This window comes from Tenrec ecaudatus, chromosome 3 (genome assembly GCF_050624435.1).
Source record: "Tenrec ecaudatus isolate mTenEca1 chromosome 3, mTenEca1.hap1, whole genome shotgun sequence".
Taxonomy (NCBI): Eukaryota; Metazoa; Chordata; class Mammalia; order Afrosoricida; family Tenrecidae; genus Tenrec; species Tenrec ecaudatus.
Window position 1 is genome coordinate 148,396,358 of NC_134532.1, and position 18,060 is coordinate 148,414,417.

The 18,060-nt window shown below is 42.3% G+C and overlaps 1 protein-coding gene and 1 pseudogene across 1 annotated transcript; both read left to right on the forward strand.

The window, feature by feature from the left end:
* Positions 1–1,076: 1,076 nt before the first annotated feature.
* CXCL9 (C-X-C motif chemokine ligand 9) lies at positions 1,077–6,815 on the forward strand. The gene is made up of 4 exons (XM_075543552.1): positions 1,077–1,212; positions 3,164–3,290; positions 4,638–4,722; positions 6,711–6,815. Exons 1-4 carry the CDS (start codon positions 1,149–1,151, stop codon positions 6,813–6,815), a joined length of 381 nt encoding a protein of 126 aa, XP_075399667.1. The 5' UTR covers positions 1,077–1,148.
* A 10,129-nt stretch (positions 6,816–16,944) lies between these two features.
* Positions 16,945–17,538, forward strand: LOC142442400 (E3 ubiquitin-protein ligase RNF4 pseudogene; annotated as a pseudogene).
* Positions 17,539–18,060: the final 522 nt, after the last annotated feature.

The window sequence follows — 18,060 nt, forward strand, 5'->3', positions numbered from 1 at the left end:
ACTGGTAGAGGGCCGGACTATAGTTTTAAAAAAAACTAGGAACAAATTCCTATGCACACCGCACATATCTTATTTTGGCGTAGGACAGGCAGTGGCGGCAAAAACATCCGGGAGGCCAGATAAATGTCCTTGGTGGGCCACATGTGGCCTGTGAGCCATAGTTTGGGGATGGCTGGTTTAATCCATGTGTGGACCCTGCAAATATTTAGGCTTCCACTGTCATCCATAGCCTTCGGTAAATCACAATTTAAGCCCTGATGCCTTCCCTCCTTCATGTTTGGATTTTGTTATTCACAATCCTTGGATCACACAGGCTGCTTGCTGCTTCCCTGTGCTCTTAGCTGATGCATTACTTAGCCAGATGCTCGTTTCAAGGCCAGAAATGCCATTCTTCCTGGTTTCTTCATCATAGTTTGCTAAAGCAGCCATATCTTCAATGATTTCTTTATGAGCAAAATAAAACATTATTTTTAATTTGGGCTAGAATTAAGTGTGAGTAGGGTGAATTTTTAACACTACAAACAGTTTATTAGAATTCTTCTTTCAAGTTTGAAAAGTTAGTAGGATTATGCAATATTCTCATTTACATAGAGTTGCTGTGGGTTGGAACTGACTTCATGGCAACAAACAATAATAGAAACAAGGTGACAGATTTAGAAATAATTTTTCATTTCTTATAAAGTCTGACCTAGAGAATATTGTGGGATTTAAATTCTTAAATACAACACCATGTGCTTACATTCTGCTGACGTCTTTAATTGACCCATTAACATATTTTTTTAAAGCTTAAAAAAGAGAGAGAATTCCATAATTCATTATACAACCTATTCTATACCCAGGTGAGCCCTCTGTCTGTGTGCTAAAAGCTGCCAGTGAGTTGGTTTCACATCCCTTACTATAAACCACTCATTTATGTGAAATGGAAATAAACATGCAGAAATTCCCTTGGATCTGAGACTAGGATTTCCCCCGGCATAATCAAGTGTGTGGTCAGTTTTGCTACATTAGCTGAGAACTTCAGCCAATCACAGTGAGGAGAGAAATGGATTTCCTAAATAAATATGCTTCCCCAAAGCATGTTCTCCTAAGAATTTCTGAGGCGTGAAGCTCAATTCAAGAGTGACTCACTAAACCGTCACGTCTTCACTATGAAAAAATGTGGTGTTCTCCTCCTCTTGGGTATCATCTTCCTGGTTCTGGTTGGAGTTCAAGGTAAGGAAATCTGAATTCGATTAGAAGAGTCGAGTCAATTGTTATGTAAAAGTGATGATTATGAAGGCCTCCTGGTTCCCCATGGAGGTGAGTGTCCTGCGTACTCGGAAAGTGTTATGGGTCACTTGCAAAAGCGTTCTCTGATGAGGTCGGTGATTAGGCAAAGCTCATGCCCGGAACTTGCTTAGAGCAAACGCAAGTCTTCTCAGTCCTGGTGTGTGAATTCCTGACAGAAAATGTTCAATAAATGCTTATTGGACTGGGTGATACCGGGATGAAAGCATGTCTCTTCAATGTGTTTTATCACCCTGATATTGTTTCTTGATAAATATGCCTGTGATGACTGATTAAGAATCCAGTCATGATGGAGGTTCCTATCTGCTTATTAACAGCTTGGTTAAACCCAAAACTCGCTGCCATTGTGTTGATTGATGCCCACTATAAACTTTATAACACAGGGTAGACCTGCCTGTGTAAGTTTCAGAGACTGTAACTCTTTACAGGAGTAAAAAACCCATCTTTCTCCTGAGGAGCGACTGGTAGCTTCGAACTACTGACCTTGCAGTTAGCAGTATAACCACTATGCCACAGCTTGATGACCCTAGGGAAATTACTTAATCTTTCTAAACCTCAGCTTCCCCATCTTTAAAGTGAAGATGTTATATTTATACCTTTTCTACTTACCACAGAAATTATGGCATGTAGTAAGCATGAGTAAATTATATATTGAAGGAGGAGGGAGGGGAAAAAAAAGAGGACCTGATGCAAAGGGCCTAAATGGAGAGCAAATGCTTTGAGAATGATTTGGGCAGGGAATGTATGGATGTGCTTTATACAATTGATGTATGTATATGTATGGATTGTGATAAGAGTTGTATGAGTCCCTAATAAAATGTAAAAAAAAGAAAAGAGAAAAAAAAGAAAATGATTAGGGCAAAGGATGTACAGATGTGCTTTATACAATTGATGTATGTATATGTATGGACTGTGATAAGAGTTGTATGAGCCCCTAATAAAATGTTTTTTAAAAATTAAAAAAAACACACCTATAGACATGACGGAAGGGAGGTTCACTCTGCTATGGGAATGTGTTAATCTGTGCATTTTAGATATTTAAATCCACAGACACACGTGTATAAAAGAGAGTTGTAATTAAATATTAAATGCACATCAAGAAAAAAAATTATATATTGAAGGAATACAGATCATGTGCTTTCAAAAGTTTAAAGCACTGTACAAAAGCAAGGCTGTGGGACATGAGAAAGACAGAAAGAGTATTAGTAATTGGTTAGTATAAATAGAGATTTCTGCTCAAACCAATACTATATTGCACTAAATTCAGGTGATTAGTGAATACTCAGGGCTTTGGGAATTGCTGAAGACACCAAGGCCTGTATAGCACACATGAATTTGCACTTCGGGTATCTGTGTGTCTGACCCGTCAGAGTATTAAGTCTTGTAAAGATATCTTTCCCTTCTAGTGTTTTAAGGTAACGTGGTTAGGAGCAGGGCAGAGAGATCAGAGGTGAAACCCTGACTCCACCCTCCTACAGCTATGTGATCTGGTTCTTTACTTAACCTCGCTGAACTTAGTTAATGAATCACAGTATCTAAAAAACGGAAGCTCGATCCTACTTGGGAAGTTTGTGGCTATAACTTACGGAATCTAGTACAGGATAAGACTAATCACTATTAAGTCAAATGCATCATGTTCCAGACCTCCTGTGTTGATTGAGCCATGGCCTGCACCCATGTGCTCTACCTTTTCCGTTCAAAAATCTCTGGCTGTCAAGGTCATTCCAACTCACGGCAACCCATGTGTTACAGAGGAGTCCACGGACAGTTGTTTCGGCTATGTGTGGAACCGGATCGCCAGGCCTCTCTTCTGAGGTGCCGGGGGAGGATTCAAACCGCTAGCCCTTGTTTATTAGTCGTTCTGCTCTTTCTTTAGGGATTCTGATTGGGGGACGTGGACGTTGCTCCTGCATTGAAACTAGCCCCAAGAAGATACAATTACGATCCTTAAAAGATCTTAAACAATTTGCTCCAAGTGCTTCTTGTGAAAGTACTGAAATAATGTAAGTAAGAACCCATCCAACATGCCTGGGCCACATTAGAAGGGGCATGAAGCTTGCTGTGAATATTAAATTTAGAGTGCCTTCCCACACTTAAAATGCAGAGGGTGAGGCTCTCCACAAATCTAGACTGGAACTTTCTTTTCTTCTCTTAAAAACCGAGGAATTTTCTAGGCGAAATCAGGAACTAAGATGATTCCTTACCAAAGGAATACATGTTGATTATAGAAAATGTTTAATGAAGATGAACCCTGTCATCCTATGGCAAATAGTGTTACATACCCTTGGTGTGCAGTCTTCCAAATCTCCCTTGTTTGAGAGATAGACAAGGGAGCTTCAAAAAGTTCATGGAAAATATTAAATTGAAAAATAGTGGAATTTTACCATCAACTTTTTAAAGTCCCTTTGTATATGTGTGTTGTCATATACTACATATTATTTTGTAAAGTCTGTTTTCAGTAATAGTGTACTATGCAGATTTTCTTATATCGGTAAAGCTTCTCTAAGAGTGTCATTTTTTGTATGTACAAAAATATACTTTTGTATTTTTTGTACCATAATTTTGTCAAATTATGGTATGAATACACCATAATTTCTATGACAGACCTACTATTGTTGGAAATGAATATTAATTCTACATTTTTGCTATTGAAATCAAACTTCTGTTATAGTATTATTTCTTAATTTCCTTCCCTATTAATACCTATCTAGAAATAGAAATTCTAGGTTAAATAATATGCATATTTTAAGTTTTTTAATACCTAAATTACAGATGATATGTACAACACTTGTTCTTATTCTCAGACTTTATAGAGATGGTTTTTTTTGTTTGATTGCTTGGTGGATTTTTGTTTTTGTTCTTTAAATTAATCCTGAAAGGTCTGCTGTAAGTAATTTTAAAAATTCAATCAGCATCTTTATCTTTTCTTAGGAAAACATTTAATTACATTTTAAGTATTTTCATTGAAAAATACATACTTTATTATTTCTGCAAAAAGTATAGTTATATTGGCAACTTGAAAATTTCCTTTCAGATTTGAATGTAAATAATTATTACCAAGCAGAATAAAACCAATATTGTCCTGCGGATATGTCTCTTCAAACCAATATTATCCTGCAGATATAAGTCTCTCTAAATCTATGTATAGATTGGATTCTTCAAAGTTTAGGTTTGCAATTCATCTCAGGTTCCTCACTCATTTAGAAAATGAGAAGAAAGGGAACAGAATGGAGGATTCACTTCTAGTGTTGAGACAAATACATTCTAACTGGGGGGCTAAATTTTGGGGGAGATAGAAAACATTTGCATTCTTAAAAAAGAAAACTATCATGTTGTTATTTCCTTGGCAGTGCTACGTTGAAGAATGGGTATCAAACATGTTTAAACCCAGATTTAGCACATGTGAAGAAACTGGTGAAAAACTGGGAGAAACAGGTTGGTGCAAAAGAGAAACAGAGCTTCCTTCTGGAAACCTGTTGGGAATTCAGAGACTCTGCACAGCTTCTTTAAGGATGCACATGCAGTTCATTTTATTATGCTCTTATTTTCTTTCCTGCAATGATGGTTTTGCCTTGTAGGATAACTGTACCCTTTCCTACATTACCGCTTGTCTATCTTCCCCACTGAAAACATATGTTCCATGAGGGCTGGGAGCTGGTCGCTGTTATTCAACCTAATACATACATAGTGAATTACATGGTGCACACTGAAGCTCGAAGCATAATAAGATACAGGCCAACAATGTGCAATGTGAGAAATCTAAAACAAATACGTACAAGAATATTGAAGATTGCAGAGGAATTGAGTTATTTGCCTGTGAGGCAGGGAGGAAGTGATGGGGGAAGCTCTCCGATCAGATGGCATTGGATTGGGGTGGTGCACGGTAAGTAGCTCCCTGGGAGGGTAAGAATAGTGAACAAACAGCAGAGTCATACTTGCTGTGTTGAGGGAGGCTCAAGTTTGCAGGGAGGGAGTAAAGGGATTGAAGGGATCTACTGGTTTCCTAGGGCATCTTTAACAAATTACCCACAAAGTGGGTGGATATTTACTGTCTCTCTGTTCTGGCTGCTAGAAATCTGAACCCAGTTCTCAACAGGACCATGCTTCCTCTTTCTGCGATCAGTCCATCCTGTCTCTTGCAGCTTCCGATAGCCCAGACAAGGTTTAGCATTCCTTGGCTTGTAGATGGATCTTCGTATTGCAGGTTTCCCCCTCTCCCCCCAACCCCCGTCTCACCCACCTGTCTCTGTCTCTGTGTTTCTTATCTTAAAAGGCAACGGTCAACTTACATTGCACTCAACTGGATGGCAATGAGTTTGGCTTGTTGTTGTTTTGCCGCCTTGTGTGACCTCATATTAATTTAACTGATTGACGTCTTCAAGACGTCATTTCCAAACAAAATCGCATGGACCGGTATCAGGAGTTGGAACATCAACATTTCTTTTGAGTGGGGAGGGGACAATTTAATCCATAACAAACTACAAAAGTAGACCAGCATGGAAAGGATCCTACATGCCAGACTAAAATGTTGCACAGAGGACCTGGAATGGCCCTGTCTATCTTCCCCACTAGCGTGTGTCTTTCATGAGGGCAGGGAACTGGTCTTTCTTATTTAATCCAGGAAATGCACAGTGCATGGAATGATACATAGTGAATGGAATGATAAGGATACAACGGTGATCCTATATGGCCCCTTCCCCCAGTAGCAAGTAACTATGTTCACATTGCAATGTGAGAGAGATAAAATAAGGAGGCGTGGTTAGGAGCGTGGGTCCTACAATAACCAGCAACTGTTTCTGCCGAATACTAGCTAGACGTTGGCAAAGTCACGCATCCAAGCGTGTCCAAAGTAGATGATACAAGTACCAACCTCAGAGGCCTGCTTCTGGGGCAAGGCAGTGGTCAGGGTTTGCAGTGATGAGAAGACAGAAGAAAAGGCACACGACCAGGAAGGTTGCTGCCGCCTCGTCAGAGGGAACCAAGTAGCTAAGAAAGGAGCTCCTTTAGAGATGTCGGACAGTGTAAGACATGACAAAATAATAATAAGTTATCAAGGGTTCATGAGGGAGAGGGGCGGGGAGGGAGGGGAAAATGAGCTGATACCAAGGGCTCAAGTAGAAAGCAAATGTTTTGAGAACGATGATGGCAACAAATGTACAAATGTGCTGGACACAATGTATGGATGGATGGATTGTGATAAGAGTTGTATGAGCCCCCAATAAAATTAGTTTTAAAAAAAGAAAGAAAAGAGCTCCTTTAAATGCGAATTAACTTTAAGTCAGTTTTAAAGAGTAAAAGAGGTCAGTCAGTCAGGAGACTCCAAATATAATATAAAGATGAACAAATATTAAGATTTTAAAAAGCAAAAAAATTTTTTTAAGATTAAAAATAGCATCTTTCCCCCCTCCTCCCTCTATTCACAGGTCAGCGAAAAGAAAAAGCAAAAGAAAGGAAGGAAACGTCCAAAAAACAAGAAAGCTAAAAAAGAAAGAAAGCCTCCACGCCCGTATGGAAAGAAGACTCCATAAGAGGACACTTCACCAGCAAAGACTTTGTATTAAAAATTGGCTATTTTTTAAAAGTGTAGTGAAGTAATTCCCAGAGTGAAAAATGTCTAATGCATAAGCACGTTAATTTGACTAGAAAGCGTAAACATGATTGTGAAATTGGGAGTTGCTTCTCAATTCCCAGTGGTAGGAATTGGTAGACACGGCTGCTTGTTTTTGTTCTTCTGCCCCCCGCCAACTGAATTTCATCATGCTTAAGATCACATTGAATAAGACCCACACCAGGACAGAGGCCCCCACAAACGCATCCCCCCACCCCCCACGCAACAGCTGCCTAGGAGAATCCTCCCACGCTTCCTGGACCTCACACTGCGGCCTTCCAAAAGGGTGCTGAGGCCCCTGTCAGCAAAGCCCCAGCTGTCAGCATGTCCGTGAACCTCACAGTTTGGGACGGAGCTGACCTCACCAAGCTGCTGAAGCCGGCAGCCTCTGGGATGCAGTCTGCCTACAGGCCTCACGCACAACACGTCTGAGCGATCTGTTGTTTCTGAGGAGCTTCGGCTTTCCCAGCCTTCTCTCTGACTCTACCTTGCCTGTCCGGGTTCACCACTTCCCTTTGCATCGTTCCTCTGAGCTTCAGTCAAGCCAGTTCCTCATCATCCTGTGACAAGTCACAGCCTGCGTCCTCTCCACGGCCCATACCAGGCTCTCTCATTTATCTGGGTCTCCTCCTTTCGCACCCTCTGCCCACCCCCACGACTGTCTTTCTCTCTCTCCCCATCCCCACTTGATGCAGTCTCCAAGGCTGGGTTCAAGGTCTGTTTCTTAAACAAAACCTTTCAGAACATTTGAATGGTCTTAAGACTTTTAATTCACTTGTGTTCATGACCCCTCAGCAGACATGTAATTGTTAATTAGTTGATTTCCGTGTTTATTCTGTCTCTCCAACCAGATTGTCAGCTCCTGGAGGCCAGGCACCAAATTATATAGATGACTAAATCTGTCCAATGCCAAATATGAGAATACTTCAAAGAGTTTGTGGGGAAATCCCATTATCTTTTCCTTTCATTTTCCATGAATTTTTCAAAGCGCCTTTGTATACTGTGGCTCTAGATTTAGAACAATTTCTTAATTGTAATTGACCCAGTTAGCAGGGTAACCCAACCATCTCTACAGAGCAGGAGCGGATTTGTGTGGCTACTTCATACCCCGTAACCTCTGGTAACCCCTCTTACTCATCTTCACAGTGTCACAGCAGAGACAGGGGCTTGCAGCAGCCTCGTTCTTTCATGACAGGATGTTTACTTGGCTTCCTTAACAGACAAGGAGCATATGCTTACAGTACTCTATTTGGGACTGTCTTTAAAATACCGAGGACAGCTAAAATCATCAGGTCTGACAATGGGAAAGGGTATTTTAGAGATCAGATCACCCAGTACCTGGTCTTTTCTTGCCTGGTACAAACAGGTCAATACCATTCCTGAGAAGTGTGATCTGACAAGATAGGCTCCAAAATCTTTTGGGAAACTCATTTCAGGGCAGAATCAATTTCATTGTCGGGTTAACTTCTTTCACAGTCTTCAAGGAATTGTGATTATCAGTGGCTATACCACCTCCCGTGAAGCAAGGGGGCTGGAAGACGCCAAGACCTGGAAGAGCATGGAAGCCCTGCGAGGCCCTGCAGAAGGGCTTCAGGGAATGCAGGAGGGAGGAGAGGTGTCACTGGCCAGAACTGAAGCCTGTCTACTTACTTCGCCAGGTTTTGCTGCTCTCCCTCAGGCTGCAGATGATTTTCATCACTTCTCAGGGGGGAGCTCACCCCAGCCTCTTGTCTAATTATCTATGACTCTGTCCACTTCTGTGTAACCTCCCTCCCCCTGAAAACTCTAAGTGCTGCAGAATTTGAGTGTCTGTGGCCCATTACTATAGAGCACACAAGTAAAGCAGATAATGCAGAATAACCAAGGATCATACGTGTGTAGTGAATAGCTATGATACATATGCATCATATATACATATGACACATATATAAACATTATATGGAGCCCTGATAACTCAGTGGTCTAGTGCTTGCTTACTAACCCAAAGGCTGATGGTTTGAAACCACTAGTGATCTGTGGGAGAAAGATGTGTTAGGCTGCTTCTGTGGAGATCACTGCTTTAGAAACCTGATGGGGCAGTTCTACTCTGTCCAAAGGTTCACTGTGAGTCAGTCAACTCAATGGCTCACAGCAGCAATAACATACATTATAATCCCTTGTCATTTGTGGATGCATGAATTTTTTCTAAGCAAACAACTATTAAATTCAAAATAGTATCGACATATATATCTTGTACTTGGAATTTCTTGTTTGTTTAAAAGAATGGTATCACTAAACAGAACTTTGCTCAAAAAGTACATTTAAATCTTGATTTCTACCCTCTTTGGGAATAGGGTTTTCTGTGAAAAAATATTAAGCACTGCTTTATAACAACATTGACTTGGAAGAGGTATGTGTTTGTTATGAGCTTTACTTGCTCATTTTCAAGAGTCACGCTATTCAAGTGAGATATACACCCTGCCCCCAGCCCCACCCCCGCAAAAATGATCTCTTTTCCATCACCTAAAATGATATGTGTAGAGAAATATTAGAAAAACCTCAAGTCGTTATGGTGGTGACCTAAACATAAGATATTTTAAGAGTCCAGAAAATTTGTCCTGGAGACTATATGCAGTGTAACACCTCACTGATTGAGGCTGGACCCGGCAGTGGTGATATCTGGACTCCTACATCACAGCCACTGATGGAGACTGCCCACAAGAGTCTAACCTCCGAGGCCGGAGGTGCCGTGGGAAGGGCTACACTTCGGAGATGTCTGGGATTGCAGGCTCACCCCTTATTAGCTGCATGAGCGTGGTTAAAGTACTCTGTTGAAGGTCCGTGTGTGTCAGTTTTCTCAGACAGGGTTGTTGTGAGGATCAGGCTCAGCATTGACCTCAATGTTAGTCCCAACCATCTCCGACCGCTCCCATCGCTCGGCAGCACCTTCCTCACAACCGGGGGTGGTCCCCATCTCGGAAGCAGAAGTGTTTCCAGAACGGAGCAAATCACCTGGAGAAATGAGACCAAATGCTTCTCTGACCGGTTTCAGCATTGGCATTTTTATCACCTTGTCTAGGCTGTCACTGTCCTTCCTTGGACCGCTCAGTAGCAGCTGCTGCTTTCCCTGCTGCTTCTTTGCCTCAAGTCTTCGCGTGTTCTCTGCCGTTCATTTTTTGCACGGCAGCCAGAATGATCCTGTTAGAGCAGTGTTTCTCAACCTGTGGGTCTTGACCCCTTGGGGGTTGAACCACCCTTTCATAGGGGTCGCCATCAGGACTCCTGGTACAAAAATTTCAAAGGTGCCTAAGATAATTGTTGTTTGTTAGTTGCCACCAAGTTGATTCTGACTCAAGGTGACTCCATGTGTCATGTCACAGTTTTAAAAGTCTGGTCTCCATAACATGATCTACACTTTTAAAACTTCATCAAGATCCAAAATAATCTTTTGTTTTATATATGCAGTTCTTTGTTGCCCTGTTCACTACCACCACATACACATATACAGTTTTCTTGATTACAGAAACCTTGCCCTGTTCCTCACTTCGTTACTCAATTCCCACACCAATACCTGGCACACAGGAAGCACTCAGTACACCTGGTTTTAGTTGACTGACATATACTTCATCCTAGTTTTCCTTGCAAGTTTTTTCTTAATCGATCTCAACTATTCCTATCACAGTTATCTAAGCCTATCATACTCATTTCTGCTTTCAGCAATGTCAAAACTTTTTTTAAAGTTTTATTGACATATAATTCTCATATCATACTATTCAATGATTTAACTATATTAAAGAGTTGTGTAATCATCACCAAAATCAATCTTAGAGCTTTTTTGTCATTCTTATACTCATTGCTATTAGCTCACTGTTTCCCTGCAACTTCTTCTGCCTTCACCCAAAGAAACTATTACCCTACTTACTGTCTCTATAACTTTTCCTACTCTGGATTTTATAAAGAAAATCAGGCATCAAAGAACAAAAAATCATGTCATTGGGTGCACACCTCCATGATACAATCGCTGAAGACAAATGGGTGCATAAGCAAATGTGGCGAAGAAAGCTGATGGTGCCCGGCTATCAAAAGTTATAGCATCTGGGGTCTTAAAGGCTTGAAGGTAAACAAATATGGATTGTGCTAAGAGTTGTATGAGTCCCTAATAAAACTTTTTTTTTAAAGAAACACAAGTTGTATACGTGAAATAGATAGATAGATAGATAGATAGATAGATAGATAGATAGATAGATAGATAGATAGATAAATACATTGGGGAGGCGAAGAAAATCATACAAAGAAAAACCTTAACAACTGTAACAAAATAAAACATAGAAAAACCTCAATCCAAAAGAAAGCCAAAAGTAATATAAAGGAGCTCTGGGCATGGAGTGGTTCCATGTTGGGCTGCTAACCAGAAGATCAGCAGTTCCATTATACTAGCTGCTCTTCTGGAGAAAGATGAGGCTTTCAGTCAGTATTGACTCGATGGCATTGACTTTGAGAACAAATGAAGCATAGCTGAAAAGTATAAGATGATAAGAAAACAAATGATAATTTGTTAAATTTAAACCTAACTCTATCTGTAGTGATCCACTTTCCAGTTCACTCTGCCCGAGAACAAGACCATTCATATCTCTAGATCATGATCAGAGAGAGTTCAGTGGAGGCTTAATCTGTGTGGGAACTCCGCACACGGGCTTGGGGCTCTCACTGTTATCCGTAGCTTTCAGCACACTGGGTGCTCAAAATTTAAGTTTCATTGCAAGCCCCTTCTCTGATCTTGAATTTGTATCACACAAATTGCTTCTTCCCTGTGGACCTAGCTGGCACCTCAGTTAGACAGCTGCTTGGTTTAGGCAAAGATTTTAAGGTCCCCGATGCTATTCTTTCTGATAGAAGAAAAGAAACCATCTGATTCTTTTATTAATCTTTGCTATAGAACCGTTATCTTCAGTGATCCATTTGTGAAGGTAAGTATCTAGCTGGGCCACATCATTCAAAAGAATTGTTCTTAGTTTAGGGATTATGGTTAAGTGCGAGCTCAAAATCCATCCATACATCTAAGGTGTGTGTGTGTGTGTGTGTGTGTGTGTGTGTGTGTGTGTGAATATATATACATATATGTCCCTGCTTATGTTAGTCCGGGTAGACTAGAGAAACAAATTCATGAACACGCTCGTGTGTGTAGGAAAGAGATTTATATACAAGAGTAATTGAACATTATGAAAACATCCCATCCCAGTCCAGATCAAGTCCATATGTCCAATACCAATCTATAAAGTCCTCTTCAGACTCGTGAAACACATGCAATCATGCTGAATGCAGAAAGATCACAGGTCAGTGGGTGGAAAGTCTTGTGGATCCAGGGGCATTGTAAGCATCTCAGCACTGCAGAGGTCTCCATGTGTCTCCTCCAGGTCCAGGGCTCCTGCTGCAATCAGCATGGCTTCATGTGTCTTGTCAGTAGAGAGTGTCTCAGTGAGTGAGCTGATGAGAGAGAGAGAGAGAGAGTCTTCCGCCTCCAAGGAGGAATACAGGAGTTCCCAGAATCCTCAGGAGAAGGCCAAGCCACAGAGGCCTCATTGGCCTCCTGAGTGACAGGCTAGACTCCACCCCTACACTCTGAATCCTCAAATTGACACCAGATTATGTAACTACCACACTACTCTACTTTAGTGTCAACATTATCAGCTTTTTGAGAGAAAATATAAGTAACCTCATGAAGCCTTTGGTGATTCTACTAATAGTTTCATTAAGCTAGCCAATGATAATGAATTTGAAGTACTATTGTGATAAGATTATTCACATATCACCAAAAACCAAAACTAAATGCACTGTCATTGAGTTAATTCTGACTTATAACGACCCTATAGGACAGGGTGGAATTGCTTCTGTGGGTTTCTGAGACTATATTCTTTGTCAGAGTAAAAAGCCTCATCTTTCTTCAGAGGGGCGGCTGATAGTTTTGAACTTTGCGGCTCACAGTCCACTCCATAAGCACTACATCACCAGGGCTTCTCATATAAGGCAACAAGACCTGTCACAAAAAGCGAAGAAAATATGAAAGTGTGGGGTCTGTGGTTAAGTTGCCCGTTACTGGACAACCTCAGACGCAGAGATTTGGTTTGCCCCTTGCTAGAGCCATTGTGTCCATTCATCTTGCAAGGTACTTCTCTTTTATGCTTCACCAAACGTGTTCTTCTCTCGGGGCTGACTTCTCTGACAATATGCCTCTGTCTCCACAGGCCAGGAAAGGAAACGGCCGTATTTGCATAAATAGACCTATCTGCACTGTATAAAACTACACCCTTTGGGGACCAGCCCTCCTCTTCGCCTCTCACTAGGGCGTCACAACTTTAAGTCCGAAGGAGTATTGCAGTTCCTGTCATCTGCAGCATGTGTGTTTGAGGTGAAGTCCAGTTCATGTCGTGGGTTTTCATGATCGGATCCTTCTGATGTGGCCTGTGGCATCCTGTACTCCTTGAGAAAACAAAATCTAAAATCCACGTAGCCTAGAGAAGTGGGCCTGAATCTCTAAGACTGTGGTTCTCAATCGTCCTAATGCCTGGACCTTCTAATACAGTTCCTCATGCTGTGGTGACCCTCAACCATAAAATTATTTTTGTTGCTACTTTATAACTATAGTACTGCTACTGTTGTGAATCAGTAACCCCTGTGAAAAGGTCATTTGACCCCCAAAGGGGTTGCAACCCACAGGTTAAGAACCGCTGCTCTGAGGGTTGAACAGAAACTCAATTAAAATACATAATTAGTCATATAATGCTGAGTGGGATCTCCCCTATATTAGCAATTTCCAGCATTTTCCCCAAGGGCAAACCGCCCCACCTCCCTTGTCCTTCCTTGCTCTTCCTGCCACCCGAAGTGAAATCACTGCCTTAGTGACAGACATGCCCCCGCGCCCTGGGTCATACTTGTTCACCTGCCCCATCCTCATCCATCGGAGCCCATCTATACGTGATTGTAGTCCCACTTTTCCATAGCTCCATCCCCACCAACCAAACAACAGTCACACGCCTTCTTGGACATCTTTGCTCTCCCTTTCTTTCCTGTTTGAAATAAACTTGTCTGTCCCTAAAGACTCCAAGTCCCCTTCGATTTTACCGTCCCTCCTTTTGTAGCCACTCAGACCAATATTTCCATCCGAGGGGGTAGGAATTGGAAGGGTTTTTGTTTGGTGATTTCTTTGTTTTTAACTTTTATTTTCCTGTTAAAACCTCCACCCCCATCTGCTCTTATCTGGTACACTTCACCCAGTTCATAATCTTTTATACAGATGTAGACTAATTTTGTAATTTACTTACTTCCTGAAATGTTGAGTTGGATACCACCCGCCCTCCCCTCTCTGGCACTCTACACAAATTTGCTATCAAAATGTCTCAATGGAGCTAATTAACTTTTTCTTTTTCTTCTTTTTTATTTGTAATTTTAAAAAATAATTTATTGAGGGCTCATACAACTTTTATCAAAATCCATACATCCATCCATTGTGTCAAGCACATTTGTACATTTGTTGCCATCATCATTCTGAAAACATTTGTTTTCTGCTTGAGCCTTTGGTATCAGCTCATTTTTCCCCTCCCTCCCTCACCTACCCTACCTCATAAACTCCTGATAATTTATAAATTTTTTTTCATGTCTTACACTGTCCAATGTCTTCCTTTACCCACTTTTCTGTTGTCTGTCCCCCAGGGAAGGGGTTATATGTAGATCATTGTGATCAGTTCCCCTTTTCTCCCCCACTTTCCCCTCCCCCCCTAGTATCTCTATTCTCACCACTGGTCCTGAAGGAATCATCTGTCCTGGATTCCCTGTGTTTCCAGTTCCAATCTGTACCAGTGTATATCATCTGGTCTAGCCAGATTTGTAAGGTAGAATTGGGATCATGATAGTGGGAGGAGGAAGCATTAAAGAACTAGAGGAAAATTGTATTTTCGTCATTAATATACTGCACCCTGACTGGCTAGTGTCCTCCCCGGAACCCTTCTGTAAGGGAATGTCCAGTTACCTACAGATAGGTTTTGAGTCTCCACTCAGTACTCCCCCTCATTCACAATGAGATGGCTTTTTGTTCTTTGATGTCTGATACCTGATCCCTTCGACACCTCATAATGACAGAGGCTGGTGTGCTTCTTCCATGTGGGCTTTGTTGCTTCTCAGCTAGATGGCTGCTTGTTTATCTTCAAACATTTAAGGTCCAGATGCAATATCTTTTGATAGCCGGGAACCATCAGCTTTCTTCACATTTGCTTATTCACCCACTTTGCCTTCAGTAATCGTGTCAGGAAGGTGACCATCATGTAATGCCAGGTTAATAGAACAAAGTGTTCTTGCACTGAGGCAGTACTTGAGTAGAGGCCTAATGTCCATCTGCTACCTTAATACTAAACCTATGAATATATGCACATAGATCTATTTCCCCATCATTATATATTAATATATTTACATATGTACATGCCTGTATTTAAACCTCTATAAATGCCTTTTGCCTCCTAGTTCTTTCCCTTTTTTACTTTACTTTTGTCCCACTATCATGCTCAGCCTTCATTTGGGTTTCAGTAATTCCTCTTGGTTACATTGCCCTTGATCAAGCCCTACCAGGCCTCCTGCACTAATCCTCACCACTAATTTTGAATCACTGGTTGTTCCATTGTCCCTGGGTTCGTTGCTATTTAACTTATCAGGAAGGAAAGTAGCTTGATTTTCCTTCTCAATTTCATCCCGTTTGTTGTTGTTGGGGTGCCTTTGAGTTGTGGGTGGTTCCGATGTGCCAAGAGCAAAACCCTGCCTGGTCCTGTGCCATCCTCACAGTGGTTGTTATGTGTGAATTCACTGTTGCAGCCACGGTGTCAATCCTTCTCATTGAGAGTCTTCTTGTTTGTTTTGGGTTTTTGCTGGCCTTCCATTTTACCAGGGGCTGATCTCTCCTGGCACCAGGCCTCTGTCTAGGTTGTTGTGGGTGCCCTCGAGTCAGCTCCAGCCCGTAGCGACCCTATGCACCGCAGAACGAAACACTGCCCGGTCCTGCACCAGCCTTAGCACTGTTACTGTGCCTGAGCCCACTGCTGCAGCCACCGTGTCAATTCACCTTGCTGAGGGACTTCCTCTTTTTTGCCACCCCTCCACTTTACCAAACAAGATGCTCTTCTCCAGGGACTGATTTCTTCTGACAATATGCCTTTGCCTACACAGGGCAGAAAAGGAACGTGACCGTATTTGCATAAATATATGTATATGCAAGGTAGAAAGCATCTGTGATTGCAATATCTCTATTATCCTTCCAATAAGAAAATAACTTTCATTCTCCCAAAAGGACAAAAAAAAAAAAACACATGTAGCTTTCTTTACATTAACCAGCTGAGAGATCACTGGCATTTAAGCTGAAAAGTATAGTTGATAGCCAACTATATGTTCATTGATTTTCCTTTATCAGTTGCTCTGAGGTATAAACCTTGGAAAGGTATAGACTGCTTTTCAGTATAAGCAAAATATAACTTCAAGTTTTAAATAGAACAATTCTAAAAGTTTGAAAGTATGCTACACAGATAAAGAATTTTCAGAAGCACAGGGAGGCCCGTCCCTAACTTGCCCGTCCCTAACCAGCGCTGCTGCCCGGAGACTGATGACGAGCCATCGGAGTGCAGCAGGAGGAGGGACCTCATCAGCAAGAACTAGGAGCGAAGTGCATCCTCTGGATCTGAAATCCCTGGGCAGTGAGCCTGAATCCAGATGACAGCTACATCAGGGGAGCAGCAGCAGAACCAGGAGCCAGAGCATGGAGCAGAGTGATGGACTTCCCACCCCATGGAATTGAAAACTCAGATGGAATCATCTCATCAGTGGCTCCCAGAAGATTCCCTCCTCCGTGGGAGCACAGCCGTGGGAGAAGTGAAGACAGAGGACTGGCACCAGGATCTGAGTTCAAAGGTCCAAGAAAATCTGGGCTCTGACCTCTTATGTAAACCAGAGAGTGACTGAAGAAAGTTGTGAGACATTGACAACTTTAACATTCATTGTACCTTTGGTCATAAGTCATCTGGATCCAAAGGAACACAATGGATACGAGAATGTGCTGTGGTGGACAAGCCCCCAAGCCAGCTGGGGAAAGAGACCCAACCCCAGAAATGGCCTTGGAAACAGAGCCGATAGAACTCACGGCAAGCGATGGGGAGGAAGTCGCTGACCTCACCTGTGAGCCTTTAGAGCCCGCGGTGATTGACCTAACTCGCAATGACTCTGTTGTAATTACTGGAGCGAGGAGGAGACGAAGGAGAAACGCAGAACCAGGGGCAGGTCAAGCAGGCGACTGTGTGGCGAGCTGTGATGAGGAGGGGCAGGTGCAGGATGGAGACGTCTGTGTGGTCCACGGTGCTCCCCACAATGCCCTGGGAGAAGAAGCTTCCAGCTGCCCGCCACCTGGCTGTATCTGGTGTCGCATTTGCATGGATGGGAATTCAGAGATTGAGCAAAGCAGACGATGCATCTATTCTACGGAATGTGGCCACATCTGCAGTCAGTGCCTTTGCAGTTTCCTTAAATACACGAAGACGTGTCCGGTGTGCTGGAAAATTATCCATGGCCATCAGTACCACCGCTGCTCTGCTGCTGAGGGACAGACAGACAGCTTGCCTGGAGTTTTCCACGTCTAGTGCTGGTGCTAAGGATAATTGACATCCAAAGCTGTGCACTCCGAAGGCCCGGTTTTTTCATCTGCTGTCTGGAATATGTAAGAAACCCTTGTTTCTGCACACAGCAACACCCCTTTGGTTTCTCTTTGGTTTTGTGCGGCACGGCTGGACCTTGGTTGTCTCTGTACCAGCGACAGGCGACAGTCCTGGTAATCAATGTTTAGTTATCTGCATGTGACCACATGGGAACATTTCAAAGAGGAACACTGCCTCAGAGGTGGTAGAACAGAGGCAGAAGGAACGGAGGAGATGGATAACTTTACAGAGGAGAGCAAGTTTGGACTTCGCGTATGAAAAGAATAAATCTCACTCTTGTCTAAGCAGCCATTAGATTGGGTCTCGGTTAGGTAAATGGAAACCACACTGAGTCTAATGGATTAGGCAGGGTGCCACTTCTGGATTTACTGACTCCATTGGAAGTGTAAGTCAGTCTGTCCTCTCTGGCCTCCAACCAGCAGAGTGAAGGGGGTATACAGGCAGGCA

Coding starts and splice junctions, on each gene's coding strand:
- CXCL9 (XM_075543552.1), top strand. CDS start 1,149: ATGAAAAAATGTGGTGTTCTCCTCCTCTTGGGTATCATCTTCCTGGTT. Junction 1,213..3,163: donor GGTTCTGGTTGGAGTTCAAG/GTAAGGAAATCT, acceptor CTCTTTCTTTAG/GGATTCTGATTGGGGGACGT. Junction 4,723..6,710: donor TGAAAAACTGGGAGAAACAG/GTTGGTGCAAAA, acceptor CTCTATTCACAG/GTCAGCGAAAAGAAAAAGCA.